Below are 27341 nucleotides of genomic sequence, written 5' to 3'. Positions count from 1 at the left end.
ATCTTTATGGCTTCTTCTTGCTTCCATCGTCTTTATGTTATTGTTACCTATTTAATATTATTTTTTGTTTTTGTTTTGTTTTGTTTGGCGTCATTTCGCCTTTCCTACTGATTTGTGCTTTTCGTGATGGCTTTGCGCTGCTTTTGAATGCTGCTTTGAAAACGTATCTTTCGAATCTCTCTGCTTTCGACTTTAGGAAATAATAGTACAAGTACATATACATATACAGATACAGATATTGTTGTATAACTAACTTTATAATACATTTAAGTGTACGACTTGCTTTTTGGTCAGTTCGTGTGGTCAGTTTTACTGTGTGTCTGTGTGTGTATCTGTGTTTGCGTCTGTGTCTCTGTGCATGTATGTATGTATGTATGTACATCCGGATTTTAGAGGGGCTCACACTTACATTCTTCTCTCAAGGGGGTTCTGTGTGTGGCCCAGTGTAACGCTGTTTAACTAAAGATACTGAAACTGAAGGAAAACACAAATGAACTTTTCTGCTTTTGTCTGGTTTAATATTATATATATGTATGTATATATATATGTATATATATATAGGTGTATATATAATTTGTTTTATTCACTTTCTCAGTTTAAATTTAAATCAATAATCAACATCATTTCATATAATTTCATATAATTTGTTTAAATACGCAAGTATATATAGTTTGTTTCTCTTTGTTGTTGTTGTTGTTGTTGTCTTTGTTTTTGTGATTAGGTTATGTTAATTTGTTGTTATTTAAGATTTATTTCGTGTCTTTGTGTCTTTGTTCTTGGGTTTTGAGATAATTTACAGTAACTATTTGGAAAAGCAAAGTACTTTATTTTGTTTAATTTTTGTATTGAAGAATGCTCGTAATTTCTTATAGATCTGTTTTTCCTGTCTTCCATCGAGCTTTGTCCCCCATTTCGAGTTCTTTTTCGACTTGTTTTTTTTTTTGTTTTGTTTTTTTTTTTTAATTTAGATGAATTATATTACATAAATATTTGTTATTTGCATTTGCATCTTGTGTGCACTCATATTTTGTATGCATCTCTGGCTGTTTCGGTGAACATAACTACAACTGTGTAGGTGTGTGTACAGGGGATACACCGATCCCTAACTACGCATTATCATTACCATTACATAATATACCATTTACAGGACAAAAAACATCTAATTTATTAGTGGAATTTCATTACTTTCAATATGGAAAAAATCAGAAAATTATGGCTCATCCTATTCTCTTTTCTCACTTTTAATTTGTTCAATTTATACCCGACTTTCCCCTGGAAACGCGCTGCCCTTGCCTCCTATTCAACTCTGAGACTGTTTCTATAGGAAGATAGAAGTTCTTTTTGCGGGCCATATTAAAAGATCCGATTTCTTAGTAGGCTTGTGCAGCAAGAGCACTATGTTATATAAGTATATATAAATGTATATTGTTTAGATGTCGTATATATATACTTGAATATAATATAAATAGTAATAACTATTATTGTTCTTAATATTTCTTTTTCTGTTTTAACATTTTGCCATAATCATTTAGTTAGTATGTATATTTTCATTAGGTCCTAATATGATTTCTAAATTATTGAGTGTGGTAGAGTCCAAAACGAAGAAATGTAGAAACCTCAAGACTTGAGTCGAAGGAGCAACAAAGGGATAGATTCTAGTCGAAAATAAATGAGGATTTTAATCAGGAGATCCACAAATAAAGAAGGTTAAAAGTTCGCGTTAGAAAATGAATTTTCCCTAAAAAAAACTGAGCCGTAATATAGTAGTTCTTCTTACCTAACATTCTTTAATATAAATAATCATAAAACAAAGATTCCAATCTGATCCACGGCGCAAAATGTTCGATATTTTGTAAAGATTAAACTGATGATATATTCCATTGAAATCACGCTTTAAAGTTTAACTTTTGTTATTTGCTTTTGGTTTTGGGGCTTCCTCTCTACTTACGAATATACGTCTGATTTTGTTAGGTCTTCAAAACTCAGATCTGTGTATACATACATAACATTAGTCTATGCAAGGGTTACATAATATTTATATATGTATAATATATATAATTTATGATTCTGCTTTCCTTCCTCTGTTTCTGTTTCATATGTCTGTCATGTGTTGCTTCTTTGTCTATTATCCATATATGTTGATTTATACTTACACAGTTAAGTACATTCTCATAATTTAAACATAATAAATAATTTACATAACAGTTGCGATGCCTTTGTTTATGTTCATTAGTAATATTATTCGCTAGTAATCCTTCAACAGTTGAAAAGCAAAGTGAAAACTGGTTAGATTCCGACACTTTGTCGCTGGACTAATTTAAAATCGAATGAAACTTAACTTTTAAAATGATACCCCACAACTTCCGTTTTGTTTAATTAATTTATCCATACGTCCATACGCTGAGTATGTAGAACATTTCTGCATTCATTTTAGCGTTAATTTATTTGGAAAAATCGCAATCAGTGACAACAATAAGGTCCTGCGAGTAGTAGATCTGGAAATGAACACTCGCACGAATATATAACTGTGTCCAAGCCAAATCATTTCGGTTACTGGAAACATTTCATTAGTTTTATGTTTTCATTTCATTTTCCTGTTCAACCAATGAGATATACCTTATAATCCTAAAGTTATCATTAAATCGGCTTTGATTCCTGTGTGTATGTGTGTGTGTTGTTTTTTTTTTTGTATGTGTGGGTTAACTGCATAGATGAACAATTTGCTTTAACTACGATATTTCATTTGATTGTTGTTTGTCGTTCCGGGTGAGGATCAGGAGGATCTGTTAGATCGGTTAGAGCTGATGATGCATCGATTTCTATGCTTGACGGCTTTCTTATGTGGTTTCTTTGGTTATTTTCATACGTTTGATAGATGTGCTGTAAGTCTTTAATTGGAAAAAGTAGCTGTTCATTCTGATCAAGAGCAAATACTTTATGGGATTGGCAGCCCCTTTGGGCTGTACATGGTTGTGTACAATGTGAATAGTCAGCCCACCTGCATTTGTCAGCCATGGCCATGTAGCGCTTTACTTCATGTTCTTCAGTATCTCGTCGGTCTCCTCGGGGTCCTTGAGTGTGTGCCACTGGGCAATGGGTCGACGCGGGGAGGCCAACATGTCCGACCAGTGGCGCAGCTCAGTTCCGGTTCCCATACAGCCGAGTATGCAGCGTCCTATGGGCTCAGAGGTACCAATACGATCGTAGTCCACAACGGTCACAACGAGACAGATTTTCTATATTCAAGTGTTAGCGGAAAGTGTTCAAGGGGAAAGTGTTCGCATTAGTATTGAGTAATTGGCTTTGAGCTGCTTCAACGGTCTCTTTTTCTGAGTGGGGTGGGGTTTTCGCTTTTGATTAGAAGAACTTTTTGTTATTTTCGATATACGTGTTCTGTTTGGTTTTGGTTGGTTGGGGCTGGGCTGGACTGGGGAGCAGTGGGATCTGTTGTTTGGTTAACAGGCAGACACTACAAAATGCTGTTTTGGGAAGCTATAGAAGTTATAGACAAAGGTCTTATCTACGTGGAGTATTGCTTGGCGGTTGAGTGCTGTATATTGTATATATAAGATATGGTGCAGGCTACTTCAGACTTTCAGAAGTTCTCTTGGGATCGTTGAGATCATTCGGTGGGCGATGCGATTCATCTTCGATCTTCATTCGATGACCTTGGGCTTGCACAAGCTTTGGGTTCTTTGGTTATTTTGTTTGTAAACACATCTAAAGGCTTTCAAGCATTACAAAAAGCTCCTTGAAACGGAAATGTTTGCTGTGGAGTATATACGAGTATTTTTTGTATATTTTCTTGTATGGTATTTTGGTGGGATGGTGAGGTATCAAGCAGAACATGCAAATGTCTAAAGCTAGGGATGAGCAGCATAAAACAACAAACAATTTGAAAACTCAAAACTAATTCCTAAAAGCTTTCGATCAGCGTAAGGTGAGAAGCAAATGAATCGGCTGTTTTGTCGATGATGATATCTGTTGGCAGATAAGAGTATACATATATCTCTTCTCTTTTCTTAAACCTCGGCGGGGACTAATGAACAAATTACTTTTCTTGAAACTCGATAGCATTTCATTAAAGCTGTGGCAAAAAGAAAAATGTTCATTAAATACGTGTAAACGAAAATGTATAATATTCAATCCCATTCGTCGTAGTTATTCTTTTGTCAGCATGGGGGGTCCTACTTATAGAGGGGGAGATTTGATATTCTTGCACAAGCACACGTAACCGAAACAGAGTTCTCCCTCTTGACTTTGCAGTTCGATCGTTCCAAATTGTTTGGCAAGATGTGGTTTATGGTGGTATTTATTATGTTTTTTCTTTGGTTTTTACGGTGATGGATACGCTATACTTCTCTGTGGTGGCATTTGGTATTTATTGTGTATTCTGTATTTGTACTGTAGCTGTTGTGGTGCGATTGGTATTCGATATTCAAATCAGAAGACAGTGTCAAAATAATGTACCCACTTCGCTTCGTGTTTTCGTGGTGCATTATTGACGCCGCTGAGTTAGGGAGTTTGCGATAGTTTGTATTATGGAAAGAGTAGTTTAAGTAAGTATTCTTGTTTCTTGTTGTTCTTGGAGTGAGCGTAGTGTGTGGGTGGGCACGTGCACATTCTTGCTTGGCTGCTTGACTGCTTGAATGCTTAACTGCTAGACTGCTTGAATGCTTTACTGCTTGAAATGCTCGGCTGCTTGGCTGAGGGCGGCTCTGCACGAGTCGTGAGACCGAAGCGGGCACACTACTGCTTGCTCTCCATTCAACTGGACTGTGTGTCTAGGACTGTGTGTACGAGTTGGGCTGGGCGTCTATAATGCTTTTTTTTGGAACAGACCTAGACCTAGGGCATGCCTGTATTTGCTATTATAATTATCCTTTACCAGATTGTCTTTCAAATACACATTTATCAACTAAAACAGAAACCCAATCGGCTGGTCTAAGCACATATCGAGGCTGATACAAATCTAACAAAAAAGTTGCTTTTTTTTTAAAATCATTTTACCAAACTACTCAAATTAAAGCATAACAACAAATTTTCAACCGGCTTCTTCTATTTTTTGTTGCTGGATTGATAATAGTTTTGTTTTTTGTTTTTGTAATATTTACAACCGTAAGAAAAGCGTTTAAAAAATAAAAAAGCTTAGTAAATTTTGGTTTAAATTTTAAATTACAACATTGAACATTGAGTACGTTTTTGATAGGTCTTATAGAACACAAGGTTTTGGTTTGGTTTGGTTAAGTTTGTTTTGGGGGGAGTTTATAGATATCTTTATGGGTAATACGAAAGAATTGGCACTAAACGTGTTCGGTTTGTTTGTTTAGAGTTGGTGTTGTTGTCTTTTGGAATACAAGTATTCAATATATGGATATATCGTATATATATATATATATAGTATATATAGTATAGGTAACAACAACGATTGCACGTAAGAGGCTAGTGTGTGTTGAGAGGGAGGTTGGGTTCTCAAAACTCGGTTGGTTTGGTTTGTATGTTAGATAGTTCAGAAGAGGACAGCAGTAACAGTATAAGTAGTAGTAGTAGTAGGTAAGTTTGTATAGGTAGTTGTAGTAGTAGTAGTAGTAGTAGTTGTGGTTTTTTATAGGATAGTATAATACATTCTCGCATACTTGTATTTGTTCAAATGGTACTTCAAATGAGAACGACTCATTATAGTAAGGGTTGAGGGTGCATTTTTTGATACTTGTCTTCTTCTTTTTCAAACGTTTGCCATTTTGCATGATTGCAATTTTCACATATGGATCTATAATATAGGAAAGAATTGAAAGAAAGAAAAAGAAAACATTTTTTCGTTTTTATAACAAAGTAAAATTTTTGCAACAATTTGAGGAACACATTTTCTTGATTTCTTTTTGGTTTTTGCTTTACACACACATATAAGAAATTTACGCAAAAAACTTGGGTTAATTATAATTATATACGTGTTATATATAGAATAGGTTTTTGGCAAATTTTTACTTTGCAAACACAAAACAAACATAAAACTAAAACGATAATACGAACTCGTACGAGAGGAACGAACCAAAGTAAAAACCCGTACGCTATTCAGATTTCATAAACGATAATTGCTCGTCTCGTTGGATTGCAATTATAGTAGGTGAAGAATAATAATAGTTTTCCTTTGGTTCGTTCTCTTTGGAAATTAATTCAAAAATTTAAAATCATTTACATACTGTATACTGTATACTGGTTTTTGTTTTTGAAACAGTAACTCTTGGAACTCAAGGCATACAAATGTGTTTAATTGTAAATTATATAAAAAGAATATTTGCTCTTTGAAAAATTTTGTTACTAAGAATTTTGTTTGGAATCCGAATAATGTTCGAGCATTTGAAAACATACTGGAAAATGTTCTGTTGTTTGTAAAAGCCTAGAAGAACTTTAATTGTTTGGATATATTCAGCGGCAACGTTTTGTTTCTTCGGTGTGGAACCGAAACGGTGTCGAGTGTTAGCTTGAAAATATTGAATTCAAATTGTTAGATTACATGCAAAAGTGAAGCTAAAAGCAAGCGAGATTTTGACAGGTCTTTTCGGTTCGGAAAGAGCTTTAGTTGATTCGATTTTGGGTTCTATTTCGGTTTGCCAGGCATACAAGTAAGTAAAAACTGTGCGAGATTTCGGTATGGAAACGTTGCCGGGCGAAAATATATCCATTTGTATTGGTTTTTTGTATTGATTTGAGAGTAAATGAATTTAGTTGAATTTTAGCGTACGCGATTCAAGACAAATACGGGAAAATATGCAAGTCGAGAAAGTTGGCGCTATTTGATAGTTGAAAAGTTGACAAAATATTAGTTGGATTGGAATAAAATTGGTTGGACTTGGCTCTCAGAGCACTTTTTCTTTTTTCTTTTTTGTTTTTTTTTGTTGTTTTTTTTTTCTGCGAGCAAACGTTGCCTTGGCGTTTGCATTGCCTTGGACGTTTGAAAATCAAAGGAAAATGATTCAACTCAAAAGGAAAACCAAACGAGGTACAACTCCACACATCTAAGTAATTACACAAACAGATAACAACAAAAACGCTGCCAGAACCGCCGGGAGCCCAACAAAAACATCTTTGGTCCTGGCCCCAGTCCTGACAGCGCATCGGTAGCACTCCATATTACCAGACAGTCCGCCCACGTCCATCTTCTTCAGGTTCTTGGCCTCCAGTATGACGACGGTTAGCTTGCCAGCAGTCGGGACGTAGCGCAGCGAGAAGCAGATGTCTCCCAGCTTTTCCTGTGTGGCGAGATCCGAAGAAGAGTTAGGAGAAACGAGAGTTGTGTTGTGATTAGTAGGTTTCGCTACGGGGCCGGTACGGTTTGCAACAAGCAACATGTCACATAAAGACTAGAGGTACAGTTAAATACATATCCACACAAAAGTATAGTTTATATATAAGTTATATATGCGTTTCTATATTCGTTTGGGTCGGCACTATGGCAGGGTTCAAACAGAGGGTACTGCAGTTCTTAGGTATTCTGCACTTAAAAGATTAAACTCATTTTAGATCCGTTTGGGATCGTAATACTTGGGTATTTGAATATACCCATGGAATATAGGAAGCATTGAAATTGTTGAGATATACACTTCGGAGTATACCAAAAAATATAAAATCGATTTATAAAGTTACACAATATCAAGTTTATATATGTAATAACAACCAAGGATATCAGGTACAAAACATTAAGACAGTTCATAAACAAGAAAATCAGGATAAATCAAACACACTTCGGATTTGGGGGCGGGGTGAACAGTACAGTACAGTATATTATATTATATTATATTATATCATATTTATTTGATTGATTGGTAAGCAATTTGTACGTAAGGTTTACGAATAGTTCATGGTTATATCGACACAAAACGAAAACGCCACAAAAAATTACATTTAAAACATTTACTGCACGTCATAGTCATAGAGCTTCGATTCTGGTAAGTGTAAACGTAAACATATATAGATATATACACGCGTGTACGAGTATACAGGGGTATCGAGAGAAGAGTATCGAGTATTGTATTGTATTGTATATCCAAAGGAAGAGTTAAGGAACCAAGGAAAATAATTCAACTGAAAGAAAACTAATTGATATTGTTCAAATGTTGAAGTTTCCTGTATTCTGGGTACCGAGTGTATTATGTATTGTTTATTTATAATCATACCAAAACTTACAGCTATACTTTGAGTTATAGTCTAGTCAAGATCTAATCTTGGGGTTCTGGGTTCTTGAGTTTCGTATGTCGTTGGTCTCGTTTTCGGTATTCGTCTAATAACACCCAGCTCAAAACCGACTGCACAAAATGCAAAAATATTTGGTTTCAAAAATGGTTTCTTAGACATTATTGATATTAGATTAGGAGAAGATAGATAGAGAAGATAAAATAGTTTGAAGTCAAGCATAGTTGAACCGATCTTGTATGTACAATAGAAACTAATTTGAGGGGTTCTAATGGACCCGTTTCGGAGGCATATCCAAAAAAAGAGTGTAAATATATAGATATGTATATATTGTATGTATATAGAGAAATAGAGATGTGGATTCTTATGTACATGAAGGGGCATACCATACTCGCATATCGTACAAATGAAAGTTCTAGCTAGATTAGATTCAGAGTTCTACGAGTACGAGTATATAAACATAGTATGTAGGACCCTAGGCTGGTTCGTGCCGCTTGCAGTAGTGGTTCATGGTATTCATAATTTGGACTTTCGAAACACAAGCCAATGCCAATCGGATCTGCCAATTCCTCGTTCACCTCTCCAAGGGCCCAACTAGCCCGGGCAATGAAAATTCTAGTTGCTGGACTATATTAGGTATTTGTTTAGTTGTTGTTTTAAGCTATACGGTAGTATATGTGGTTGTGTGTTTTATTTAAAAAAGTTTCAAGACAGAGACAGAAACAGAGAGCGAGCGAGCGAGACAGACAGAGAGCGAGCGAGCGAGCGTTATTGTGAAGTTATAGATTTTAGATCGGAGTCACTTACCGCAACTGTTTTAAATAGTTTGAGTCTTGGAATTGGAGTCATATTCTGATTATTATTCTTTTTTCTTTTTGACTTGATCTGATTTAATTTGCTTTGGTATCTGGCATTTTCTCCAAATACGAGATACGAGTTGTTTAATTGTTGACTGTTGGGTGAATGTTCAATGGAAACGAAAATACGTACAATGTAATCATAATCGAAAGAAACCAAAAAGTACAACTGGAAAAACATTGTCGAGCATTTGTTGTTGAGGTATTTGACTGTCGAAGATCGAAGCTCTGCTTAAACATTACAGCACACAAACAAGTCAATACGAGTATGCAACCGAAAAAGATAATTTTGTTTTAATAATAATTACATTATACACATATCGGGCGAGACAGTGACAGAGAGCTAAGCACAAGAGTTTAAGGTTCAAAGAAGCGTATTATATGCATATTTTTGTTTTTTTATTGTCCTTCCTCAGAGGGAGCAATCAGCAATCAGCATTCAGGATCCTGATTCGATTTTGCTGGTCGAGTCGAACAGAATTTGAACACAAACACAACGAACAGAACTGGGAACACATTTATGACGACAACAACCAAAGCAAATAACGATAATAATGAGTTTTCTTCTCTCCATTCGTATACTTACATGTTTCAGGCCGATTCAGGTTTCGGATTGATTTGTCCATGGCATGAGTCAAAAATTTCGAGTTCAAGTTCGAGTTCGAGTACAGTTTGGAAATTTTCAAGTAATTTCAAATCGAATTTTGTGATAACAGGTTTTTTGATTTGGTTTTGTTTTTGGTTTGTTTGGTTTTTAGCGATACGTTCAAAAATAATTAAAGAGAAAAATGAAGAGCATATTAAAAATTTTTGATTTCCATATCCATCATAATTTTGATAAGTACGAGTAGTATTTCTTGTGGTATAAAAGTAAATGTTTTTCTTTTTTTTTTTGTTTTTTTCGTATTTTCTGTAACCAATTGCTGGTCGCGTGTCCGTGTTCTGGGTTTGTATGTGTGTGTCTGGAGTATTCGATTCTAATACTTAGTGTGAATCATATAGTATATAAGTATTTAGTCGTAAGCAAAAGGAAAACATGCAGTAGGGTAGTAAATGGTTCAATAGGTATTTTGCAGTGTTGCTAAACTATTGTTGGTTGTACTGTTTTATATTTTATTAGATATATAGAGAAAAAGTTATAATTGCTGTCTCTGGGCAGTAAAGCTGGGGATTGTTTTCCTTGCACCGAGAATCGACTTTATGCGACAGTTTTCTATACACTTGCTGGATTTGTACACATTTTCGAACAAGATTAGGAGGTTTTCCTTAGCTTAAGAGCTAAAGAGTAATCCAGTAAGAGTATAGGCATGTCGGCTATCTTCGTTTTCTTATGAATTTTTATTTTCCAGTCTGGCATTCACAGGCGAAAACTTTAAGCTTTTGCTGAAACTGTATCTGTGTTTCTGTGTTTTGTGTGTGTGTGTGTGTATTATGTATCTGTATCTGTATTTGCATTTGTGTGGGAGTGTATCTGTGTCCGATCTTGTCAAAGCATTCATATCATCACTATACCAATTCAATGAAATCAATGCAAATATTTTACAACATTTTAATTTAATTATTTATTTCGAAGATTCTTTTGTGCGTGTCTGTGGCTGTGTCTGTGACTGTGTCTGCGTGTTAGATAGAGAAATAGAGGGTGTCTGAGTGTGTGTATTATGTTTGTATCTATGTAATAAAAGTTTGACGGACTTTATGCAAAGAACGGGGGGTGCAATAGTTGGTACTACTTTAAGAAAGATATGCAAAAGTTTCCAGTATTTTCGGCGTTAAATTGTTCCAATCAAAGTGCAAACAAAAATTAGTGTGTGATTAGTGTTTCAGAGATACTTTTTGAGATAGTTGGGCAGCGTGGCAATGGGCCCCGACAAAGGCAATAACATTTGGAAGAATGAAGGAAGATTGAGGGGGTTTCTGGTGGAGAAGAAGCCACGCTGATTTTTGCGTTTGTTTTTTTTTTCTTATGCCACAGATTTTCTCAGCAAAATAATATTGCAGTGTGATTATTTGCATATATGGAAATGTGAAAACATTTATCAGAAAATGCCTTTCTATTCGTTAGTATTTCGTTGCAAACAAGACAGCTCAAACATAGACAAAATTGCTTATATCAATACAAAAATTCAACTACAATATTAATGATGCGAGAAAGAATGCAGACATAACAATATATCAGGATATATAAGTATGTATTGAATGTATATATATAGAGAGAGAGTTAGAGAGAGAGAGAGAAGAAGAACAATCGCTCAAGACGAAAGTGATTGATTAGGATGATCAGACAAAGAAGTTTGGAAGATATGCAGTAGTATTGTTAGAGTTTGCTTTGGATACAATGATTATTATAGACAGATTTCATGTACAAGAGCGACAGTTCAGAGAGCAGGTTATACAGAGGTTAGAGGGTTAGAGGTTAGAGGGTACAAAATGATAAACTCAAATCAAGTATGCAAAAGTGTAACAGAGTTCTCTTTGGTTTGTTGTTAGATTTGTAATTATTGTATGTTTCGTATTTACCTTCTACAAAAGTTCAAGAAAACAAGAGATTATATGTTTCGAAAACAATTTTTGTTTTTTTGTTTTTTGTTTTGGATGGGGGATTGGAGAAAGAGAAATTTAGAGTTTTATTTTTTGCTGTAGTTGTAGAGTAGAGTAGAGTACAGAGTAGAGAGGGAAATCATAATGCTGTCAAAGAGTTGGGGGTTGGGGGGGGTGGGGAGGGGAGGAGCAAATTCAGTTGTGATTTCCGAATTGGATTCTCCCCGTCTGTTTTCTGTGGATTTTTTGTTGTTGCATCGTTATATTATTCGTTTTTGATTCATGTTTTTATATATTTGCATTTTGAACTGGGTGTGTTTCATGGGAGTTTCATAGGAGATTCGATAAACTTTTGCTTGTCTGTTCCGCGAAGAAGGAGTTTTCATTGTTTTGTTGATATTGTTTCTGTTCTGGAGAGTTTTCTTTGTAATTGTTTTTGTTCCATGTACTTTAACGAGGACGGGGGTCGGTTTGGAAATACTTGGATCGTCTTGGAGCGATTGATTGCTTTCTGCTGTACGAGTATTTATCGACTTATCGATTGTCGACTTCCGATTGAAATTGCAATGCAAATACGTATACACACAAAACACAATCGTCTTAAGAACAGAAGACTGCACTGCTTGCTCAGTCGTCGGTTTGGAGAGGACTTGCATAACTTAGAGAAAACAAATAACAGACCCAATAAATCATAAGACACAGATAACGGTTAACTTCGTTCTTTGGTTGGACTAACAAAAAAAAAACTTAGAGGCACACCGAGTGTTATACATAGACAGAGAGAGAGAGAGTTACAGATATTCTGGACAGATGTACGAGACGCGGCCTAGCCCCTCGACCTCGACTGCCCCGGCCTTGTGGCGGGCCCAGCTCTACATACCTGTCCGCCTTCACCCTCAACGCTGACGAGGTCGCGCCACTCCTCGATGGTCTGCGCCAGATCGATCGTGCACAGAGGGACCTTCACCTCGCCGATCTGGTCGTGCTTGGAGAAGCGATCGAAGTCGAAAATGGCAAACACGAGCGTTTTGTTCATGGCATCGGCGTAGGGTAAACTCTGGAATCGACCATTAAATACCATAGCCAAGAGTGGATGTGCTCCTCCTTCCTTACCTTAAAGGTGAACGTCTCATTGAAGACCGGACTCAGCGTTTTGCGATGCACTTTGGTCTCGAACTTCTTCTTCTTGTCCGGCAGCAGGTAGACCTTGACATAGGGATCCGAAGTGCCGCCCATGTCCAGGGCGGGTAGCTCTTCGGCCTGTATGACCGTAACGGCCAAGCTATTCGAATTGAAGTCGTATTCCAGCTGCAAGATACAAAATCGAACAAGGGGGGCCACAACAGGGGATATTCGGATTTTGAGAGAGGAAGAACGAGATTATGTTAGTTCAAGGTATTGACAATTCGTGATTATTTCATACGATTATGTGCAGTTTCAGTTTCAGATTTAGGCTTGTTCGCACTGAGAGACATATCCCAGATCGGAAATACATCTAACAGCTGCCAACAACTAGCTAATTTTGGTCTAATCTAATGTTGTTCAGTGGGTGAGTTCGAGTGTGATTGAAACATAAGGGTATACTTGTGGGAAGCAAGAGTTATAAGAGTGAGTAGTGGTCCTTGTTCTTTGTGTGTGTTTCCCTGTGCACACATCTTACACCTATCTGAGTTTGGCTTTGGTTAGTTCTGTATTCTTTGGGATTAGTTAAGAGTGGTGTGCTCTGGGGGAATGAGCGGTAGGACCCACCTTGAAGTTGAGACGCCCCAGCTTCTGTTCGCTCTGCTTGTCCTCCTCGTCCTCTTCGGCATTTTCGGCGAGTTCCTCCATATCAGGCTGAACCTATGGCATACCAGAACCCAATAACTACTAATATTTGATGGCGGCTCAGATACTTACTTTCTCCTTGTAGGCCGATCCCAACAACTGTACCGATTTCATATCGACACCCTTCTTACCCTTACCATCTTTGGTTCTTCGCTTCTTCAGGAACCTCCGCACACAGAAGAATATAATACCAAAGACGACGAGGAATACGAGTATTATGATGGCCACCACGCCCCATGTCGGCAGGCCCGTGCGCTCCGCAATCGCCTCGGTGACCACTTCGCCGGCATGCTCAATCTTTTTGATGACCGGCAAGGAGGTGGTAGTTGATTCTGCAATACCACAACACAGTACATATATATCTCTGGCTGCTTTGGCGTCTATTGTACTCACCCTGAGCCTCTGTGGTTGCGCTCCTTGTTGTTGTCTCCACCTGTGCGATTCGTTGACTTTCGGCGGCCGCTGCCGCTGCCTCTTCGGCGGCCGACTCCTGTTCCTGCTTCTCCAGTTCGCGGAACCTGGAGTGATGTGTTTCTTCCAGCTTCTGGTCCACGGAATCTAGTTCTGTTGCCGACTCGGGCGCTGGCTCTGCGTCCGGCTTGGCGTCCGCTTCCGATTTTGCATTTGGCGGCATTTTGTTGTGTTGTGATTCTGCTGGAAAAACAAATAAATGAAACAATATAATACCTACAATAATCTAGCCGGTAAATACATATATTTCCTTTACTTTCCAAGGGTCTTCTGTGCCTCATAACACACTTAGACTCTTCGCTCTTGCTTCTAATTTTATAATAACCCAATTTAAGGAGCCTAGACCATTTTTATTTAAATTCTTCTTACTTTAACCATCATTTGTTTAATGTGCGGTCAATTTCCATATTGTGCGAGCATCCGTTTTAAAAATAGCCGGAATGCCGACGATTTGTCCACAAAGAAATCCCACAAAAGTCATTACAAACTTTTCCTACACTGGCGGTGTCCTTGAAACACTAGAAATGCGCTGACGGCGTCTACGCGGTGCGGTGGGGTGGGAGAAAGCTGGGATAGAACGCACCCAGCAAAAGTGCTTATCCCCAGCATGCCAAGGGCACGCACTCTGTCACACACAGCGATAAATGTATATGTATATGTATATGTATCCGCAATAGCAACCTACATAAAAAGCTTACACTCGCGGGGGTCCTTATACACTTTGCTCTTATTTCTTTCTCTTTTTCCTTTGCTTGTTCCTTTCTAATTTTCCCGCCTTCTTTTCTAATTGAATTCATTAATATTAATCTGCCGTGTAGTCCCTCGTTTTGAATTTTTTCATATTTTATTCCCCGGTTCTTTGCTCCTTTTGGCCTTTCACTTACTTTAACAATTTGAGCCTACTTATGGATAAAGCGAATCTGCTTGAGTCGGGTCCTTTGCTATTGTTGTCTGACGTCCTTTGACCCTGAACTGCCATTGTTAGGGAGCTAAGCCGCGGACCCTCGGGTATTTGTGTTTCTACTTATTAAAAAATATACTCATATTTTCTTGATTGACAATAAGCTGTCACTGGTCTGGCTGCGCGAAATTGAGACTTTTGCTGACCCCTCGTACTCGCAAGTTGAATGACACTCGTCCTGGTCCTTGGGGGTTTGATGAACCCCATTAAAAATGTATGCAAACCAGAACTTTGAGCTTTTGGAATGGTTTTTTCTTCATAAAACGAATAATTATGAATGTACGTAAAAGAAAAGATATTCGAATAGCTGGGATTCAGTATTAGGATCGATATAAAACAAGATAAACAACAAGTGGTGGAAGATACTGGGACTGGGGGGGGACTGGAGAATCTACAAATTTATATATATATGTAACTGAAGAGGGGAAAATGTATGGAATTACATCACTTAAGAACGTCTGGGCAGGTTTGGAAAATTTTGGGAATTTTATTTATTTCTCTTATGAAAAAAATCTCAATCAATATAGAGTTATTTGCTTGATTAATGCCTGCTTTTAGAAGACCTAAACATGGACAGTTAATATTGAGTTATTTGCTTAATTAATGCCTGCTTTTAGACGACCAAACCTTGGACGACGTGTACGTCATGACATAAATAGTTAGGATTTCCATTATAATCGAACGCATGAGGTTAATAAAAGGAGACGTGCCCATCTTGTACAGAAGACTAGTCGGAAATGAAGACATGAATGCTTTCGAATAGGATTCCGCAATCGCCTATAGAGATCTGTAGTATGCCAACATTGCAATGGATTGAAGTTTCAATCGGAATCTATTCGTTTCTCTATGGAAATCTTTCAGAATTTCCTTCAGATTTGTTTCGTTGGTGATTCGGCAACTGAACTGAATAAAAGGTATCAAATTTTTACTGCTACTAAATATGAAATGATAGAACAATTGCAAAATCTTTTTCATGAGCATTATTAATATTGGATGCAATGCAAAATCATTGTCAGAGCAGACAAAAGACCCTCTGGAGGACAGTCGCAGTGGTAATTGTGGGCGAGAATGTGGAATCACGCGATGGTGCTCTAGGGCACGTCGACATGCACGTGAAGGGAGCACGGCAGACATCGGTTGTTTGACCATTCTCCCTGCTTTTTATGTAGCTCGTGGAGGTCCTCGCCACAAGGATCCGGATTCATTTATTCACTAGCCATCCGAAATGGCCCATTCAGATAAAATCATTTAGAAATATGAACTATCAGTGTCTAATTACCACTCTATGGTTTATCTGAAGGTGTTACAACGTTCGCAGGGCCCGCTAATATCGCTTACGATATAATACAATACTCAAAATTATGTTTCAAGCAATTGGATAAGGTTTAGATCCATCAAAGGTTAAACTGAAGGCATGCAGTCTGTCAAAAATAATTAGACCTTAAACTAACTAAAGAATGGCTCCGATATCACGATATATCAGAAGCTAAGACGTTACCGATAATATAAAAAAAGTATAATAGGAAAAGTAGCAACTTTTCTGCACATCGTCCTCCTCGTAATCCTACTGCCCGCACCTATTTTTGCCGGAACCTATGCACACCATTTTCCATCAAAGGATGCTGCTGTATTTTGAATAAATCACAAGACCTCGAGATGAATTATAATAGGCACTGCTAGAGGCTGCTGCGTACACTGCACCTACATATTTTATTTTCTAGGAAAAGCAGCTTTAGTTTCCCCTAGAGCTCCCTGCGCCAGAGATAAATTATAATGGCCACCCACTTAGCCCCCCACTGGGAGAATAAAAGAGGAAGCCAACAACAAACTGGGATAAGAGCAATTTAGGAGCAAAGTGACTTCAAATTGCTGGCAACCGCGTGAGCTGCTGCCTGCTGCCGTTGCCCGACAATTGTTTACTTGGCAAATGACGTCAAAGGACACACATATACGAGTATATACCCTTGCTAAAGTCCCGTCACACACACACACACAGACAGCTGCACGTACTATACGAGAGGAAAAAGACTCCGAGAGAGCTTCTTAAATGGAAAGGCCCGAGGACATCTTTGCCCATCCGACCCCATAAATACGCTTAAAATTCAACCACGGGTCCAAAAGTTGTGTTTATTTAACAAGAACTGCCCTCGAAGGCGCCGATATGGGCGCGACTAAACGCAATTTGCATATATAATTTGTTATATAATTTATGAAAATGTACTCTGAAGGGGGGCCCCAAGCAGGCTGCTCGAAAGAGATCCTGACCACGCCTTCAAGCAGTTCGCTTTTCCACAAATCAATACATTTAAAAGCAGCTTAAAGAAGTTTTCTCATGGGAATGCCGACTGGAAATCAAATAAGAGGAGGAAATGACAGCTGGGAGACTAGCAAGTTTCACGGTGTCTGAAAATCGCTCCAAGAAATTAACTTTAGATTCACTAAACGGCATTTTGTTCTGGAAAAACCCCTGTAAAGTGAAAGCTGGTGCACCAAAAATCTCAAGCTAAATAATGTCCTGCCATTAACCCAAATTTGCATGTTAATAAGCGCCAAAAGCCTAAGTCGAGGAGCGAAGAAGAAGGCCAGCACTATCCCGGAACCAGCTCTGCGGAACAGGCCAGAAATTCTGTCAGTCTGCCAGTTCTCGTTCCACTTGCTGCCCACAGGTCAAATAGGTGTATAGTATATGAGTATGTATTATTTTTTTGGTGCCAATTTGTCTGGGGCCCAAGCGGAAAACTACGCAGTCCAAGCGCCTCGTACGAGGGGCTCTTTTAGGGCCCCAACAGCTGCCTCTCGTCTCGCTCTTTGATGGTGTTGTAAGTCCTCGTTATGAGGACCTGTAAAAGAGCTTAAATGTGCACTGAGAACTGATGGGCAAACATTTCCCATTTCGAAATTGGGTCATCAAAGCCAACCATTAAATGTGCAGTAGGCATAGGGAATTCTTATACAGACGAGTGTGTAGTACATATCTTACAGATGATGGGCCTTGCAAGCCTTTTTTGGTGGGGACTTGGGGATGTTCTCAGAGGTAGAAGACGAGGATTTGCCTGCCAAGGAGCGCCATCTCAATCAATAGTTCAATCAAGGGGTCCAATGCGGTTTTAAATCGATTGGTTACAAATTTTTTGATTCTTTTCAAAATTGATGATCCCTGGAGGTAAGGCCTTTTTTTGCTAATTTTTTCCGCACACTCAGTCCAGAAAATGGTATCCAATCGTACCTCCCATAGCATGGTATATATGTCGTTATCCCAGCCAATTATTATATAGATTTTTTTTCTACTACTATGCATAATAATTTCTGCGCTTTGACCTTTCGCGGCTGTCTATAAATAGAATAGCTGTCTGCTCCAGCTATAGTGGGTGGAACAGACTCATGATAGATGGGAGGGAGGGAGAGAGGGTGACAGGGTTGTGGCAGTGAAAAAAGGAAAATATCAACAATTGGCTGTTCATTTACGAGTAGATTAGGGGCAAATTCGTTTAGCGATAAGATAATTTTTGCATCATCAAACATTCAGTAGATAAACGAGGCCAAAAGCCCATCAGATCGGAGCACGGAAAGAGAGAGAGAGATACGTACAGGACATACGTAAATGCCAAGAGCTGACAATCAAGCTGTCAAAACAAATTAGAGAGCACTGACAGGCCAGCCATTACCTGCAATGGATAAACAAAAACAGGGAAGACCGCCCCCCACATGGAAAAAGGATTCAGATCTACGGGTAACATCTGTGGAACACACGCACAAAAGGCCAAAATGAACCAGAATCAAACGGAAGGGGGGCCCATGTTCCACGGCCCACGTCCCACGGCCCACGGCCCGAGCTTCTCTCGCCGTCGTTTGGATGAGCTTCGGAGCAGGAATCGGTTAAACTTTTTTGGCGAGAGCTCTCTCTTTGCCGCTTTCTCTGGCTCTCTTTGCCCTCTACTGCGCACATAACCCAGAGAAGGCAACAAAATAAAAACTCTGCACAAAAAAATAGGGGAAAAAAATAGGAAGAAACCGAAACGAGACGGCGAAGAAGGACAAGACTGTGGCTGAGACATGAAGAATGCCCGAGGAGAAAAACCAATTTTCCACATCATTATCCTTTTCGCTTTCATTGAACAAACGCTTTTCCATTGATTGACCAAAAATTGCTTTCCAAAACTATATTCTAAGAGTATCAAAAACAGTACTCACTGCACTCACGGGGGAATATCTATGCAAGGGGTCAAAAGACTGGTAGGTGTCCCACTATGTCTGTCTTAGAGGGGGGGCTGGGGGCCCAACTTGATTATTGGCTATTATGTGCGGTTTCCATACTTCGCAGGAGCCTTTTTACCCCCCATGGCCTCCTCCATCTACATATCTGAAATTCCTGCTTCCTCTCCTTCCGTCTGTCTGTCTGTCTGTCTTTCAAAGCTAATTAGCCAAAGAGATGCTTAATCAAGTTTAGCCGGCATTAGACAGAGATAAGAGGAACGTAATGAATAAGATACGAGTATCTTGTGTGGGCTTGAACGTGGGCAGAGGCTTTGGGCGGCAGGGGAAATGAATCTTCCATGGAAAATTCCCAACGCCAAGTACAAGAAGGACACTTGTTCATTAGAATGTATATAGAATGTGGTCTTACATTTAATCTAGTTTTTCTACGGAAACCACTAATATCCAGCCATGTTGTTTTCATACAAATCCTAGGCTAATCTTGCCTCAAAATACCACCAGGCCTAATCGAATTCAAGATAATACAATAAATCCAACAAGAATGTACATTTTCTTGGTTTAACTCTCTGTAAAATAGTAATTCCTCCTAGGGATATATGTAATTGCAGTCCTTACTCTTCTGTGAGTGGCATTCGACCTGTACACTCTTTATTAGGTCTTACCCAATTCTTTCTTGTTTAATTTATTCGACCTACCTCCTAGTCAGACAGTGTTGCCGCTCTTTCCGATGATGCCTCTCCCCAATCAAAGTCTGGGCCTGCCTGCGCTTTGCCTTGGACTTAATGTGCCTGTTTATAGTCAGTTTTACTGGTTAGATGATGGGTTTTGAGCAGCGTCTAACGAAGTGTGACTCCGGGGGCAAGGGCGGCAGCAGTGGCGACGACTGGGCAGGAAAGATGATGATGATGCGGGTCCTTCGGTGTGTGTGAGTTGCTCCTGCTGCTGCTCCTTGGTACGTGGCTAGCTTTGGCTAGGGGCCGCGGCTCGCTGGTCTCACATGAATTTTGTATAAGTCTGATTTGTATTTATCACGATTTGCATTGAATTTGTTGCGAGTTTAATTTGTTAATTTATGACAATTTCGTGTATTTTGCACCAAACATTGCGAGAGCACCGGACCGAACAGTGAGCGAGAGCGAGAGAGCGGGATAAGGGAGAAATAGAGAGAGAGAGAGAGAGAGAGAAAGAGAGACAAAGTAAGTACGAGTGCGGGAGAGTAACGGTGCGAATACGTAATATCAAAATACAATGGTATGCGTAAATATTGATAGAGCGAATCTCGTATGCGACTGTGTGTGTGTGTGTGTGTGTGTGGGTGTGTGGGCGGGTGTGTATTTTGTCTCTTTGCTCAAAAGGTTACGTGTGTGGGTGCGTGTGCATGTAGGGGCAAAGAGAGAGCGAGAGAGAGCGAGGTTAAGTTGGCAAATACGCTTTTCCTTCAAAGACGACGTTGAAAGCAAATTCAGGATAGAGATTTTCTTAGAGCCGTAACGCCTGAGCTTTCCTCTTTTCTTTTTCTCTCGCACAGTCACACACACACACACACACTTGAAATGGATAAAGAACGCTCTTCCTTTTCTTTTCCTTTCCTTCCTTTCGTTTCCTTAGTTTATTTAATAATTATTATTTATATTATACTCGAAAACGCCTTCCATTAAAAGCGATTGTATTTCTTTTTCTTTTAATGTCATCTCTTTTTGCACTCAGACCACACTGCCACAGAAATCATGTGGAAAAATCAATAACCCAGCAAGTGGCTCACATGCGTTTTCACTTTCAACGATGCCCCATTCTGTGTTTCTCGATTTCTAATAAATTTTTTGCATTACACATTGGATTTTTCAATTAGACGGCTCCTACATTATTTTTGTCTCGTCCGTTTGCTCGTGATTTTTGCCTAAACAGCACCGAAAAATTCTGATACACAAAAAATGTTCTCCTTTTTCGTCAGCGCGTGCAAACACACACACACAGACACAGGCACACAGCAACGCACACACACACGCGCTCGGACACTTTTCGGGGCTTTCGATGGAATTTCCTTTTACATAACCGTCGAGAATCACTTGTCAGGGTTTTTGTTAGCTTTTTACCAATTATTCCATAGATTTGATTTGATTATTTCATCATTTATTTCGAATTATCGGTCGGATTTTGTAAGCGTTTCCCTTGTAGAATTTTCCTGTTCTCATTCACCTTCAGCCTAGCGCTTTGTACTGCTGCAGCCAACTTCCACGGTCGATGTTCATTCGCGTTTTGGCCCACACGTTCAAGGAACAGCGAGGAAAAAGCTGCTGGCCAAGCCACAGACACAGAGAGAGAGAGAGCGAACCGGTTGGGCATCGATTTTGGGTGCTCGGCCAGCGGGTGGTCGGGGCTCTGTGGCGGGAGCAGAACTTTTGGCGAGTGGAGACTTTGGAGGAGAAAGTTTGGGCAAGGTATTTGTCTTAGATCCCTTGCAGTCGGACTTTACTTTTGGTCAATGAAATTAACGAATACTCTTCTATGCTGATCGATAGGCTACATTTTACAAGATTTTTTTGTATTATAAAAAACATTCAAAAAGGAGTATCCTTAAGCATGTGACTTTGTATTTGATTCTTCCTTTATTTGTTATTTTTTTGCATAGCTACTAGTTTTTGCCTGAGCCCACGCAAAAGCCCTCTCATCCTCATCCTCGTCCTTCGATGAACATCTGACATGCGGCCACATGTTACGGCAAAAGCTCCCGCAAAGCCTCGAAACCTGCGCGTGGGGACTCTACGCTCTACAGTGCATGCGTACTGCCATGGAAATTTGTCAATGACCATATTATACAGGTTTCGGCTTGGCCCGGCAAGGACATTACAAGGGTCGTGGGGGGTTGACTGTGGAACCGAGTAAATGATAAGCTCACTCGCTACAAAGGAGCTTGGGCGGCCAGAGCGGCTGAATAAAGTTTAGTCGCTGAGCTTTTGCCTGCGAAAGCTTCGATAGTACCGCCAATGGCTGGGCAGGGGGAGCCAGAGTGCAGCAAACCGCCCACAGTCCACTGTCCACAGTCCAGAGCCCACTGTCCACTGTCCACTGACTAAACATCTAAACAAAATCAAAATGCACGGCCAGCATCATTAATGGCCACTCTGCACTTCCGGTGCGCAATTACGCATGGCAAACACAAATCAAGAGCCGCAAGCCCAAATTGTGATATGAAAATCATGTCTGGCAGGCACGTGATCCTCCCCGAAGGATAAGCGTCAATTATAAATTGCGTAATCAAATAAATTTCCCAAAATTATTTAACTTATTTATAAGCCAAACACAAACCGAACTGCACGGCACTGAGCCGGACCGGACCGGACCGGACACATTTTCAGGCAGAAACTTTTTGCCAAACAAAATGGCAGGACACTCAGACACGCGTGCACAAAATACTTGTACATCTATGCACAATATTTACATTTTATGAGCAGGACATTGCCGTTCTGTCAACAGAATTCAAATCAAATAAACTATAAATGTCCGTGGGACTGGGACACATCGCAGCTTCGGCTTGAGCCCTGGCCAAAGGAATTGATATTCCCTGGTCCTGCTCCTGTCCCTGCTCCTGCTCCTGCTTCTGCTGTGTTTGGGTTCGTGCTGAAATCGTTATCCTGTTACTTGTCATTAATTCGAACCTCTGTGCATATTGTTATTCCTGTCATTATTGTTGTGATTGTTGTTCCTGCTGTTCGTCGGGCCGTTAAATTAGCCAACCCGCTTATCAATTATGTATTTGAATTTAATTGGCCAACTAGCAGGCTCCTGGGACCCGCTGCCCATCCTAGACACTGATTGGATTGATTCTTACTTGCATTTTAATTTACAAAAATATAATACTTTATTTCAGCCTTCACAGCAAAGCCGCTGGAAGTCAGGACTTGTGCAATTATTTCAAAATAAATTAAAATAAGCTTTGAAGTGTCTTCTACGGGTATGTACATTAATTACAACTAATAACATTGCATATTTACAAAGCATGGTATATTTAATTTCATAACTCAATGTCCTCAATGGTCCAACTGGAACGAACAGGATTAAAATATTATCTGTTAGGTTTCTTGTTTCGTAAGGTTTTTTGCAAGCTTTTATTATTCCATTTATATTATTTATATTCGTATTCAGAAGGGATTCTAGGATCAATATATTCCCTATTTATTTAACTAGCTAACAACTATCTGCTAATAATTGTTTAAGATACTAAAGAAACCAACTATAAATACAGGAGATTAGGAAAGAATTTACAAATTTGCTAAGCTTAGGGGATTGTAAATATTAAGTGCATTTATCTTAAGGGATAGTTCAGGGGATAACGCATGCCAAATATAATTATAGCTTATACGGATTTGTTTATATGGATATAAAGCTGTATGTAGATCTGATACCTTGGCTTTAGAACGTGTTGTAGATCTAGGCGATAAGGTATGACAAAGGGAGCTAAAATTATGGTATATATGGATTCGTTGCTTAATGTTAGGTATAATACCTTGATTTTTGGACTGTCTTGTAGATCATGTAGTCTTTGGAATATAAAGAATACGTATAATATTCCAAAGAAATTAAATAATAAATTAAATTAATAATTTAAATAAATTAAAAATTAAAAGGGGTGTTTTTTCGGTAACTTATGAAATTTGTATAAGCTTCACAGCGAAAAACATTATCCTTATTGATTCAAAGGAGCTTTCTTTCAAGTTAACACGTTTATAAAAGGAAAATAATAAAAATAGGAAATGGTTTTGAGATTGTGTAGGCAGATGGAAAGACATACATATGTACATCTATCAATTCCGGATAAGCATTCCATGGAACCATCTAGCTGACTGGGAACCACTGGGGCCACCTCTTCGTAGATCCTACCATTCGCCTGGGACTCCAATGCTTTGTTTGACCACCTAGCCTTCGAAAACTATGAAGCTATAGAGGCCCATTGTGGCCGAAGAGTACACAAATCAAGAGAACCAACCAGGACTCGTATATAGACATTTCCAATGAATTTGCACCAATTAAACTGATAACTCTGAATACTCGTCGGTCGATTAAATATGTTAGCAAAAAATGGCTACAAATTAAATTGCCACTCCAGGATTGAGCCAGACTGCACTTGAATCAAATTGAATGGGCATGCGATTTGAGGACCAGCTCAAAACTTGATCTTGATGGTCAGTTCTTTGTGTGCTGTGTGGCTGCAATTGAAATTTGTGTGATTTTGGTTATTTGTCGTGGTTATTTGGTTATTTTGGCCGCTGCAGGGCCCCCGATGCCAGTGTGATTTATTCATTAAATAATGTGCGGCGAGAGCCCAGGGCCCCAGGCCCACTTGGTCGCTCCTTGCTCCCTCATGCGTCATGATTTTCTACAAATAAATTGATTTCAGTTTTCAACATTAATTTAATAGTTGTTGTTATGGCCTGGCCGAGTGGTTTGTCAGTTTTTATTGTTACGGCCACTGCCACAGCCATTGTTGCTCTTGCTGGATCTGTTTCTGTTGCTGTTGCTGTTGATGGTTACATTTTGTAATTTCATTCCCCATGGATCCAGGGATCCGCGGATTCCGGCAATTGAGCATTATGCAATGCATTTGCATTTCCATTTCCATTTCCATATACGAGTGTACGAGTGTTCGAGTATTCAGGCAATCGTTTAATTGCAATTCAGGGGTTTTTCTTTTCTGATTTCTGATTTGGCTTTTAATATTTGCATTGTTTGCCACCAATTTGCAATTGCATTCTGCCATTCTGTTGTACTGCCATTCTGTTGTACTGCCATTCTGCCATTTGCATTTCTTTCCTCATTTGAACGGCTTGAATGCTGTCTTGTCCTCCCCGATCATAATCGTAAGCCGAGCAGCATTTTCATTTACGAATTTTACGATTTTCGTTGTTAATAAAGCATAATATGTTGACCAGAGAACTGCCACAGTCTGGTCCCTGGCTTTCATTCCAGTTTTGCTGCGGCTTCTGTGGAGACCGGTCCTCGGCTCCCCCCCCCCCCCAACCACAGAAAGCAATTTGCATTTGCACTTTTCGCATTTCGCATTTCGTATTGCGCTTGTTTATGGCCATTTTGGATACTGGGGGCTTGACGAGTCCTTAGTGAAATGGAGCGGGCGGGATTAGGGCTTTTAAGGGGCTTTTGGGGGCAAGCAAAAGAGCTGGGGAAAGGGTTAAAGAGTAATACAGATACTGATACGGATATGGATACGGATACTGATAAATTTTGGGTATTGTCTATTTGATTTGGAAACCCTTTGAGGTTTTGGCTGTCAAACTTTTCCACTGCCTTAACCGAGTGCCTGGAGCCCCACAAAAGCCAAGAAACAATTTAATCAATCACTAGGGGGGAGGAACAACAAAAATCTGGAACCTGTTTGACTTCCGAAAGTTCCATTGCGCAAATTGATAAATCCTTTAATGTTTCCCCGGAACACAAGAGCGAAGGGCCAAGGGCTCGGCAGGGGTCTGACACACACACACATGTACTGCGCGGGGTGAGGAGGAAGAGGGGGGAAATCAACTTTCGATTTCGGCGAAATAAATCCACTTTACAGATTGAGACGTCGCTGGAGGAGCGACACACACGTGCGCGGTGAGAGGGACGGCCATATGCCCGACAGAGAGGGGTAGTACTCGTATGTTGTGCTCGAATAATTGAATTCATCAAAGTTAACTCGCACAATTGTTAACTGGTTGGAATGGAGGCACAGCCAGCATCTTCAATGCCTGAAGCTCCTCTGGGTGGCGGATCCAGCATTTGTTCGAGTTTAGTTCGGCAAACTTTGGGTGTGCGCGGCCTTTGATGATGGCACGGGAGTCGGCGCCTAAACTCGCTAAAAAGAATGGCGTCTAAAAAGATTTGCGAATTGACAAAGTGCAAGTAGGTCTTGGGGCACGAACACGGCAAATGAACGAAGGGGGGTTGGAGGGGCCCCCTAAGGACACACAACGACAAACAACTTGAAAATCCATGTCAGTGTCACGTAGCAGCGTGTGCCACACACAAGAAGAACAATACGAGTGGCAACACCCGCCGCAACAACAAAGCAAGAGCAACCAAAGTGTGCTCAAGACAATACAGCAGCGGATACAGTCAATATGACAAATCTCGGATACACTAATAGATAGATAGATGGCAGGAATGTATCCGATAGGATGGTCCTGCAGGCGTCCCAGAATTAGGGACTAGTAGGCGATTATACCGACTGAAACCTGGTGCCCACAAACCTCATCCCTGAGCCCATGTACCCTCCTGCGGAGCTTATCCTCCACCTCTATTAAGGTCTCTAGCTTTATCCGCTGCCCCTGCCCCTGCCCGCCTTGCGATTTCATGGCCTTCATTGTTTTTGTCTGCTGATTGGTGTCTTTGTGTTTTGTTTTTTCTCCGTTGTGTATCCGACGCACCCGCTCATCACATCATCTCAGGCTTCATTGGCATCCCCTCGAAGATGCTCACATTGCTTATACGCCACGTTGCACGCTCCCTTGATTAAGTCGTTCGTTTGGCGTGTTTAATCAATTATGCGACGTTTGCATATTCGCAGAGCTCCTCGAGTTATTTTCGCTAATCACTGGATTACAATAAACATAAGCCGGTCCCCTCAGAGGTAATGTCCCGAGAGCGAGGCCCCTTGGATTAAGGCGTCTTCAGGTGGTTTATGCAGCCCCCTGTTCAGGTCATTTTTCATTCTGATGAAAATATTGATTTCCATTCACTTCCGCTTTCCACTCTCCTCGTTCCACTACTGTGATGTTGATGTCTGTTTGTCAGTCTAACGATTGCTTCAATGGTTACCTAGAGGGGAGTGCCCGTGTCCGTGCCACCCATCAATGGAAAAGAGAAACTTTCCCCCGATTACATTCGTTTGCCCATCGATTGGCTGGTCCCCGCAAAGATTTATGAGTTGTCCGCCTCGGAGTCGGGGCCAGGCAAATGAAATATCGCCAGTGGGCAAATATTTGCGATGCGGAAGGCGCGTGATTCGATTCTGGAGCCAAACGCAGCCAGGTGAGCTCCGCTCCACTGCTTCCGCTCGAAGCAAACCAAATCAAGGACCAGCCAGCCAGCCAGCCAGCCACTGCACCTGGGTGGCACAGCAGCACAGTGGTTCAAGGGGTATTGGTATTCAATGGGTAACAATTGTGCTGCAGTAAAATGTCTTACTTATATATGAAAGACAGGGAGTTACATTAGAAATATCACTATAAACCTATTCCTGTTTTTACACTGTAGATTGTTTCCTGAAAAAACCTTGTAAAAACAGAATT

General features: G+C 39.8%; 1 protein-coding gene and 1 long non-coding RNA gene across 9 annotated transcripts in view; one reads left to right on the top strand and one right to left on the bottom strand.

Moving 5' to 3' along the window:
- Positions 1-7: 7 nt before the first annotated feature.
- On the bottom strand, positions 8-21360 carry Syt1 (Synaptotagmin 1). 8 transcript variants are annotated; one of them, XR_004469359.1, is made up of 12 exons: positions 21256-21360; positions 19755-20073; positions 13806-14066; positions 13485-13744; positions 13335-13427; positions 12699-12893; positions 12466-12642; positions 7136-7250; positions 5637-5770; positions 2999-3236; positions 2617-2888; positions 8-2553 (listed from the first exon to the last, which is right to left on the bottom strand). XR_004469359.1 is itself a non-coding variant. In XM_033380468.1 (11 exons), the coding sequence occupies exons 3-10, from the start codon at positions 14044-14046 to the stop codon at positions 3030-3032; spliced, it is 1422 nt and encodes a 473-aa protein (XP_033236359.1). In that variant the 5' UTR covers positions 14047-14066; positions 19755-20073; positions 21256-21360; the 3' UTR covers positions 8-2888; positions 2999-3029. The 8 variants fall into 8 exon arrangements, 7 of the variants coding, with proteins under 7 accessions (XP_033236359.1, XP_033236361.1, XP_033236363.1 ...); XM_033380468.1 differs by having other exon boundaries at positions 8-2888; XM_033380470.1 differs by having other exon boundaries at positions 8-2888; positions 7136-7247.
- The window catches only part of LOC26533607 (uncharacterized), a 29458-nt gene continuing 9363 nt past the window's right edge, over positions 7247-27341 (top strand). Inside the window, exons 1-2 of the long non-coding RNA XR_004469360.1 lie at positions 7247-7687; positions 22928-23011. This is a non-coding gene — a long non-coding RNA (uncharacterized lncRNA). The remainder of the gene's footprint in view (positions 7688-22927; positions 23012-27341) is intronic.

This window comes from Drosophila pseudoobscura, chromosome 4, assembly GCF_009870125.1.
Source record: "Drosophila pseudoobscura strain MV-25-SWS-2005 chromosome 4, UCI_Dpse_MV25, whole genome shotgun sequence".
NCBI classification, from domain to species: domain Eukaryota; kingdom Metazoa; phylum Arthropoda; class Insecta; order Diptera; family Drosophilidae; genus Drosophila; species Drosophila pseudoobscura.
The sequence above is the reverse complement of the archived record's forward strand: the minus strand, read 5'-3'. Positions and strand labels throughout refer to the sequence as shown.

Bases quoted from the DNA above. Each gene is read 5' to 3' on its own strand.
- Syt1 (XM_033380468.1), bottom strand. From the start codon at position 14,046: ATGCCGCCAAATGCAAAATCGGAAGCGGACGCCAAGCCGGACGCAGAG. The intron at 13,745-13,805 runs GTGAGTACAATA...GTGGTATTGCAG, and splicing joins CGCAACCACAGAGGCTCAGG to AATCAACTACCACCTCCTTG. The intron at 5,771-7,135 runs GTAATATGGAGT...CCTATATTATAG, and splicing joins GGACGTGGGCGGACTGTCTG to ATCCATATGTGAAAATTGCA.